Here is a 9,974-nt window from a genome sequence, read left to right as displayed (position 1 = left end):
CCAGATGACTGCTTCTGATTTTGGTGGTATTTGCTGACCCTCTTCCACCAGCACTCGTTTACTACTGTAGCCTCTCTCGTAGCCGAAATTAAGTGGCACATCCATGTTCTTATATCGCATCGTCTTGCTTTGCATATCGATTTTGATGCCTTGGTTGATTAAGAAGTCCACTCCAATTATGATTTCATCAACAATACCTGCCACTATAAAATTGTGAAGTACCGTGACGTTCCCAATTGCTACTTCACATTCTACTTCTCCAATTACCTGGGTGTCTTCTCCAGTAGCTGTACGCAATATTGCTCCATGCAATGGTTTTATCTTCTTGTTGACTAAATCCGCTCGAATGATGGAATGAGATGCACCCGTATCTACAGTCAGTAAACGTTCCTTTCCATCCACATGTCCTCCGACAGTAAGATTGCTCGACCTTCTTCCAATTTGTGAGATAGAGTTTATGGGGCATTTAATTGAGGGAGTCAGCTGTCGCCCCTTGCTGCTGACTCGCTTTAGTTTAACGATTGATTTGTCTTGGAGTTTTGCTCATCTCCTTCTGCTCTGCGTTTACGACCACCCACATTGTTGGAACTGTTAGGGTTGGTGTTGCAATAACGCGCAATATGCCCTGGCTTTCCACACTTAAAGCATTTGACTGCATCATTATTCTTCTGCTGCGTACCCTTCAATGCTTCCAAAATTGCGTCTACCCAGTCTGGCTTTTCCACTTCCACGCGATGAGCTTTGTACGCTTGCTTACTCAAAAGTGAGGCTGTTTCCTGAGTCAGTGCATGCGATACCGTTTCAGAAAACGTTAGTTTTGGATTCGCATATGTAGCCCGCTTCGTTTCCACATCTCGTATGCCATTTATGAAGCTCTGGATTTTTACCATTTCAGTTTATTCCACGGGTGCGTCTGCATTTGCAAGATGAGCCAATCTTTCAATATCTGAAGCAAACTCCTGCAATGTCTCATTTGCTTTTTGGTAGCGGTTTTGCAACTCAATTTGGAATATCTGTTCCCTATGCTCGCTTCCGTAACGTCTCTCTAAAGCGCTCGTCAATGTTTCGTAGTGGTTCCGCTCATACTCTGGGATGGTCTGTAAGATTTCCGCGGCAGGCCCTTTCAGTGCCACGAACAGAGCTGCAACTTTATCTTCAGCATTCCATTGGTTCACTGCTGCGGTCTTCTCAAACTGTAGCTTAAAGACCTGAAAGGGAACAGAACCGTCAAAGGATGGTGTTTTTACTTTTGGATTACTCGTTGAAACTGCTGGGCGATTTAGTTGCAACTGCTCGATACGTCCTCTCAAAGCATCCACCTCGGCCTCGATTTTTTCTTCAAACTGTAAAATTTTTGTATCTTGCGCCTCCAACTTCGAGGAAATACGTCCTTATTGCTCTTCCAGTTGAGCAGAGATCTGCGCTGATATTTGTGCCGACATTTTGGATATTCGTGCCTCTTTTGCTTCAATCTTCGATGTTATACGGTTCTCCTGCGATTCCAGTTGAGATGACATATACGTTTTCTGTTCTTCCAGTTGAGTTTCCATCTTAGATGCCATATATGTCTTCTGTTCTTCCAGTTGTGATGCCATATATGTCTTCTGCTTTTCCAGTTGTGATGACATTTGTGACGACATTGATGCTACTGTCGATGTTTGTGCAGATATTGCAGCCAATATCATGTTCAAGTCTGTGCTGGTAACCGTCTGCAATGTTTCGTTTTTCTCTTCAATTTTTGTTGTCTCCTCGCCATCAAGATGAAAGACATACTCTTCCACATCAATTCCTTCTGCTTCCATTGCCTCTCTTAGCCGTGCCTGAAGTTCGTGTTTAACGCCGCTTGTATTCAATGCACGGTTCTCCAACTCCTTCTTTAGTTGCTGGATCTTTAATTCACTGAACTTTGCCATGTCCTTGTTGTCCTCTGGAATTTATTCAACAATTCCTCTTCTGACACCAATTGTAACGAATTTGCTGCAAATCCTTTTATTTGCAACCCTCTGCTAAGTTCGTTTCGCTAAACTGTTGAATAAATAACTCCAATATGTAATAATGCAAAATGGCCTTTATTCAAGTACTTCACAATAACACTTGTACTTTGCAACGAATAGCTTACTTAATAACCAAACTGATTGACAGCTCAAATGAAACTCTACCATTCAAAATAATACTGCTATAGCTCGCTAGATAGCGCTTAATCCAAATCTCAAATCAAACTGAATTACTTCTTACTCGCCTGCCCCGCTTTTATAGTTTACGCTGCATACTTCTAAAAAAAAAAATAAATGTAAGGCGCGATAACCTCCGAAGAGATCTAAGGCCGAGCTTCTCTTCCAATTTGCGTCGTGCTCCTCTTGATTTTTCCCTACAAATTGGCCGGACGGGACCTACATGTTTTATGCCGACTCCGAACGGCATCTGCAAGGCAGATGAGTTTTCACTGAGAGCTTTTCATGGCAGAAATACAATCGGCATACGGTGTGATAGGCGGAGCACGCTACCATCACACCACGGTGGCCGCCAACTTCTAGCTGCTGCATACTTCTAGCTCTTCGATTTCCAGAACTTACTAGTTATTGCTCTCTCTTGTGACAACTCAGATAAGATATATGCATGTGTTTGTGCATTGCCGCTCCGCTGCTCGTATACGTACATATGTGTAGACGCAATTATTTATTCGTTTATGTAGATACATAATGATTGAATTACATATTGATGTGAATGTTTGTAGTTTACAGTCTCTCGCGCATACATAGGCGTATAAGTAAATGCATCTGTGTGTGATGCGGCAGTTACCCACCGACGTGTGCCGTACGTGCGGACGTTTGTCGTACGAAGCACGTTTGACCGAACTCTCAAGCCCGTAGGAATCAATGTGTGCGTCCGTGTACATGTACATAACATATTTGTGTGTGTATTGTTTACAACAAAGCACTGTTGCCATTGGCCAGTTTGCATGCATGCTTATGGAAACATCAACTTTTTCCAATTTAATTTTTGATATTGTAAAAGGCCGGAATACATATTAAATAAGTATAAATAGATTACATATTTATAATCAGCACTTTTACATAATTATTTCGAATTATTTTCACAATTTATCAAACTTTAATTAGGTGTTTTTGCATAAAATTGCAAACGGTTAATGAATTGGCGCACAAAAGTTTACTAGGCAACTCTGTCTAGTGAGAGAGCGATCAGCTGACACGTTCTTACGGAAAAAATCCGGGCTACGTACGTACGGGCGTTGCAAGTCGGTGAGTTTTCGTTTACATTGTAATCTCATAAGATAGGTCGTGTCAGCTGACACGTTTTTGGTGCGTACGTTCGTGAGTAACTGCCGCATGACTTATTTCGGCTGCCTTATATATGTGTATACATGATTTGATTATTGACGTAAATACTGCTTATCGTGGCCTTAGATCGCCTTAGTGATGGTATAGCTTAGTGATGCTAATATCCGTGACAATATTATAGTGAAGTGTGAAAAATAAAAATCTATATATATTAAACTGACTCGGAGTGGGACTGGGACTGGGACTGGAATAAAATACATACCACCCTATGGGACAGGCAATAAGGGATGCAGAAGAATGAGAAGGAATTGAGAGAAGAGAAAAGAGAGAAGGAGATTGAGAAAGAGATAGAATGAGACGAAGATGGAGATAGATGAAGCGAAAAAGACGGAGTGAGGAGTGAATAAAAGGATTAGGAAAAAGTGGCGAGGGGGGAGGGCAGAGTCAGACGGAAAAAGCTTATTAAAATGTATGCAGATAGGCCAAATTTAGGGCAGGACAACGTCTGCCGGGTCTTCTAGTAAGTAAATATAAAATCCAAAAGAATCCAACTAAAGCCTCATTCCCAACACTCTGTTGCAACACCCTGGGCAAGAAACCTTAAAGTGGCACAAACCTTCAAATTATTTGTGATGGATAACCTATTTTCTTCTTTCTGTGTCCTGTATGCGAGTTTCGTCAATTTGTTCATTTGAGTTTATATAAAAGGTAACAGAGGTTGCATAAAACATTCCCTTCAAAAAACGCGAGTACTCTATAAATAATGTAAGGAATACTCCTTTGGGGGTATAGGACTGCTCCAAATCTAATCTGTATTCATACAAAAAATGTGCTCCAATTAATATTGCGATGTCCTAGGAGAGGAATAGGTGATCCCACTCACGCTTTGTTTGTGAGTATTCCATGGAGTACATACGTGAGAGTACTTTCCAAAGTACTTTCACTGTAGTACTCCATGGAGCACCCACAGAGGATCATGTGCCAAAGTACTAATGGGGAATTGTGTCGGAAAGAATTATCGAAGTGAATTTAATTTAAAATGAAAGTAAATGAAGAGGGGCAATACAACTTTTATATTTTATACTACGAATATTCTTATGTTATTTAGCATTTGCGTGAATAAAGAACCTATATTTCTCTATACATACTTTAGTATGTATACATAAAACCAGTGCGCTGTTGCAGAGTTGCCAAAGTAAAATTTTATTATTAGTTATTTGCATGCAATATTTTACTTTTGGCAACTCTGTTCGATCGTCATCGTGTCGTGATCACTGTCGTTATCCACAATAGTACATCTATCGGGCGTGTGGAAATCGCAATATGAAAGTTGATTTTTTTACGATACGCTAGCAAGCGTTTATCGTCTATCGTATGAAAATTCATAATAGGGGTGTAATAAATCTTACAGTTTATATCACGGTCCTAATTGTTCTAATAAAAGCGTGTTACATTTTGATAGCAAGAAAAGGAGGCTCTAAATGATCTTAATTATGCCATCAAAATTTAACACGCTTTTTATTGGGACTGTGATATAAACTGTAAGATTTAATAATTTAGGTGTACAATTTTAATGTTAAAAATATATAATTATGTACAATATGGATTTTTTTGTCGCAGACGGAGAAGCCTAATTATCGTTAAAGGTTACAATGAACTTATAAAGTGTTATATTTCTTTACAGTCAATTTATTTTTTACTTTTTAGTAAATTTTATTAACCAATCATAAAAGCTTATTTTTAAAAAAAGTTTTTTTTTTCTTAAATTTTATTTTTCAAAGAAGCCCGTTCTCGATGGTTTATGAAGGTATTGGTAAATTGAGTAATAAGTTCGGTAAGTATTCGACTCGGAAGCTCGGAGGTATTCATAGCTTCAGAACTTCAGATTTTTGAGTAAACTCCCTGCTGTTCTAGGTGTTTGAACTCACCCCCTACCTAGAATAATAGAGCAAACAATAGATTATCATTATGTTTGTGGGATAGATGTATTTGGTATTAATCATTCTCAATATGGGAGTTTCCTGATTTTGATTCCGTGGACAAGTTTGTAGGATTGCCCACTCAAATTCCTATCTGAAGGCACGCAATCATTTGATAATATTAAACAATTAAACATTTATAATAGGGGATACATACGTTTAGTCTGAAACAAGTGTCAGTTTCGATGCGATGGTGAAAATATTTTACACCCCTATTATGAACTCGTACGATACACGATAAACGCTTGCAATCTGTTCTACCGAATTATGAAATAAATTCTAGCGTGTGAAACCCGATCGTTAGCGTTTATCGTTTATCGTGGTATTGCCATACGCTAACTATCGCATACGCTGTTCAATTTTCTACGCTAGCTATCGTTGATACATTTTTCCACGATATGTTGGGAACTATTTAAATAAAAGTAAATATACAATTATTACATAATCCAACTACAGGCTCATTCCCAACACTCTGTTGCAACACCCTGGGAAAGAAGCCTTAAAGTGGCACATACCTTCAAAATATTTGGGATGGATGGCTTATTTTTACGGGCGCGCAAACTCCCTTCTATTTCTGTTAAGACATACCCTGACATCAATTTTGTTTAATTAACTTTTTTTTTACTTTTAGTATGTCAAGTACTTACAGGGTAGAGTTCATTTCAAGAAGATTGGAAGCATCTCTCAATTTTCTTCTTTCTGTGGAATCTATGCAAGTTTCGTCAATTTTTTCATTTGAGTTTCTATAAAAGGTAACAGAGGTTGCATTAAACATTTTATTATAACAGCTTTTAAAAACTTTTGCCACTTTTACGTACAAGACAAATGAATTTTTAGTATTTACGTTTTGTTTTGCTATCTGTTTCGTATAGATTCACAAAAAATTTGTAAACAAAACTCGGCTGTCATTCACAATAGTACATCTATCGGGCGTGTGGAAATCGCAATATGGAAGCTGATTTTTTACGATACGCTAGGAAGCGATTTTCGTCTATCGTATGAAAATTCATAATAGGGGTGTATGTTTCACCTTCTGCACTAATTCTATGTATTCTATGCGCGTCCACTATTTATCACAACTGATTCAGCTATATATTATACACAGAAATACAACAGAGGGCTGCATCTCCGCTTTTCGGTACACCCTGTGCTGTAGCTAGTTGTTTAACCACTGCCGCTAGATGGGTCTCCTAAGCATTATCTAAGCGAGGATAGGCGTTTTTTTTCACGCGCAAACGAATGCATACGCGTGTAAAAAAACACTGCTATTATTTCAAATGCCACATAAAAGCGGAGTCTTTGGTGCCGTTTGTCGTATCGCTGTAGTCGTATCCCTAACATAATCAGCTGTTTATCGTTACACCGTTAAACCAAAACCCAATTGGTTGGCTACGATACGGTTACGACCTTAGCGGCACCAATAATCGATTGCATTGATTCTCATAAGGTTGGTCGAATCAGCTGTTATAAGGTTACCGATACGGTTACCGATTAAAGCTGGAGTCATTGGTGCCGTATGTCGTATCGCTGTATCCGTATCCCTAACGTAATCAGCTGTTTATCGTTACGACGGTAAACCAAAACCCAATTGGTTGGCTACGATACAGTTGCGACTTTAGCGGCACCAATAATCGATTGCATTGATTCTCATAAGGTTGGTCGAATCAGCTGTTAAAAGGTTACCGATACGGTTACCGATAAAGCACCAATGTCTCCAGCTAAAGCACCAATAGGGCCGTTCCATTGGATGGAGCTCTGGCTCTGGCTCAAATCTCATTGGAATGATCTGGATCAACTTTATAAGAGCTGGCAGCACTAATATAAAACATCTGTTTTGTTGAAAATAAGAAGAAACCTACACAAAATTTTAAGATTTTTTTCAACGAATTTACAACATTTTCTTACTACTTACAAATGCTACTCAGTTTTATGTTTTCATTCTATTCCATTCGTCTAACACCAACACGCTAATTTTGGCAATGTGAACAAAGGTATGTTATTGCTGTAGAGATGAGCCAACCATATAGTTGAGCCATGAGTGCTACCAACTCAAAAGTGGTTAGCTGTCAAAAAATCTACTACAGAAAACGAAACGAACAGAACTGCTATACGGATCAGAAATTGAACCAGATAAATATCAGGATCACAACGTTGTTGTTGCATTTGCATGTTAAATTTCTATCCGTATCTCGCTCAAGTCGCAATGGAACGTAACTATAAACTTGATCCAGATCGTTCCAATGAGATTTGAGCCAGAGCCAGAGCTCGATTAACCAATGGAACGGCCCTAATGTCTCCAGCTTAAAGTGGTAACTTTTTTCGAATAAACAAAACAAAAAGTTGGCATCACCAACAAAAGTTCTTCTGACTGGATTTCGATCATAGATGAATGGATTTGCAACTCTTTGTTTCGAGAGAGCGCTGTCAAAATGCACATTTTTTATAAAATTTATCATTGATGCCACTCCAAACAAAAATGAATAGATCTGAAAATGGGGATTTTTGACATACATTTCGGCGATTATAGTTTCAATCATTTAATAAAATGATAGTCGTAAAATATTTATTTCCTTAAAGTTATTTTACAATAATACGACTAGTTAGAGTTAAATATAAACAAATCTAAGTAAAACTATCATTTCGATTAAATTAATTAGTCAACGTTATTGTAACGCATTTAACTCGCAGTGAAAACCATATTTTCTTTTGTAATTTCAGTAAAGCGGACTTATGATATAAAACTTAACATTATTTAATGGATAGGGCTTATCCTACATGTCTGGCGTTCCAGTTTCTGTGATCAAAATGGACTAGTTGCATAGGGAGTTCATATTTACAAAACCTGTTTTTAGTGATAACTTTTAAATGGGAAATAATATTTACCCTCCGCCTTCGAACTAATAATACTTACACTAAAACAAGTATTTTTATCCTTTTTCCCATAATTTTTGAACGCTATTCTTCAGTTGTAGGTCAAACTAAAGTTTACCAAAATTTTTGGCATGTTTTTCGTATTGGCTGGCACATTTTTTGTTCTGGTACCCGCTTCAGCTGGCGCGAGGGATTTATCTGTGATTGTTGCCAGCAACAACTAGAAGATAAATCCCTCGTGAGAGCGAAAATATGAGAGCATAAACAAAAGATTCGTATCAATCTAATCTATGATTTCGATGTCCGATTCGTTGAAATTTACAGAACGGTTTTCAAGGAGCTATATTTAATTTATATTTTACAAAAGTCGTATTCTAATCGATTTTTATTAAAACTTCAACAGAAAAAAATCACCGTGAACTCCTCGCTGTGGCCAATGTGTTATTCCTTCTTTGGTGTTTTTTTCTTGGGCTTTAATTTCGATTATTTTCCAAGTATCCCGATCACGGGTGAACTGTCAACCAAGCATCGTATAAAACCAACATATGAGTACATAGTACAAGCGATCGGCATATGACCAAGTAATAACTGGGAGGGGAGTATTAATTGCATATTGAAAACGAAAGCAGAAAAACCCCTATAGAAAAAGAAACTATACTCAAGTAAAAATTGCATCACGTGAGCATTACGTGAGCGACCGCTCCAAGCAACATAAGTGAAATATTTTCTAGCAGTATTAATAACAAACCCCAGCACAAGAATTCTTCGAGTTATAACACCTACATTTTGTGCATAATCTTGTTAACTATTCTTCAGCAAAGTAAACTTCATAAGCAACTTAAAATGAACAACCTGCCCGATACACCAGTACCCGATCCGGGCTCTAGTGGTGACAAACAAGAAGTTGCCACAGTCGTTCCAAACAAGTCGAGTGCACTCAAAAAGACAAGTCGTTATCGCAGTCGCTCATTATCTGCATCATCCACGGATTCCTTTAGTTCAGCATCATATACTGGGAGTAGCTCTGATGATGGTGATGATGTACCGCCACGTGAAAAAGTGCAGAAAAATTCGAAAGGAAACTCCGATTTTTGTGTACGTAATATTGCCGGTCAGCATGCATTTGGTCGGCGTGAAATTGAAATAGCCGAACAAGAAATGCCGGGTATAATGGCACTAAGAAAGCGAGCTGCCGATGATAAGCCGCTAAAAGATGCCAAAATTGTTGGTTGTACGCATATAAATGCGCAAACAGCGGTACTGATTGAAACATTAGTGGAGTTGGGGGCATCGGTTCGTTGGGCAGCGTGCAACATATACTCGACGCAGGTAAGTAAATACATATGTTAACTGAGTGTTTGTAGTTTCTGTTTGAAAAGCTAGTAGGCAAATATGGACATAACAGCTGTTCACATATGTTGTGTGTAGCAATGGCAATTTTTTATAAAATTTTTGCTAAGACTCATAATAATTAGAAAGGTCTGTAGGTATAAACAACCGAAATTCTTTGTTGCCGGTAATAAACTGCAAAGGGTTAGAGGGCTTAATTATACCCGATGAAGGTATGATTGTCGTAAGAGGCACTTAAATACCCAAATAATTAAAGAGGTTGTGCAGCGCAACCCTTTCAAGGGGGTTGCCACGCCGTGTAACTTGGGGTCCCCAGAGTCTCGCCTGCTAAAGAGACAGAATTCGCCACGGGTAGGTGAGGTTGACAATTGGGTTGGGGAAATTATAAATTGCTGTTCTATGGTTAAGATATGATCTTACTGAATTTGTAAAACTTAACACTACAGTCCTAATCTTTCATACATTCTGTTCTGTG

At 38.4% G+C, this 9,974-nt stretch overlaps 1 protein-coding gene across 1 annotated transcript in view; it reads left to right on the top strand.

Moving 5' to 3' along the window:
• The first annotated feature begins 8,429 nt into the window (after positions 1-8,429).
• Positions 8,430-9,974, top strand: part of AhcyL1 (Adenosylhomocysteinase like 1) — a 54,517-nt gene continuing 52,972 nt past the window's right edge. Inside the window, exon 1 of the mRNA XM_067787888.1 lies at positions 8,430-9,478. Coding sequence (XP_067643989.1) covers positions 8,993-9,478 — 486 coding nt within the window. The 5' untranslated portion in view covers positions 8,430-8,992. The remainder of the gene's footprint in view (positions 9,479-9,974) is intronic.

This window comes from Eurosta solidaginis, chromosome 5 (genome assembly GCF_040869045.1).
Source record: "Eurosta solidaginis isolate ZX-2024a chromosome 5, ASM4086904v1, whole genome shotgun sequence".
In the NCBI taxonomy this organism is placed as follows: domain Eukaryota; kingdom Metazoa; phylum Arthropoda; class Insecta; order Diptera; family Tephritidae; genus Eurosta; species Eurosta solidaginis.
The sequence above is the reverse complement of the archived record's forward strand: the minus strand, read 5'-3'. Positions and strand labels throughout refer to the sequence as shown.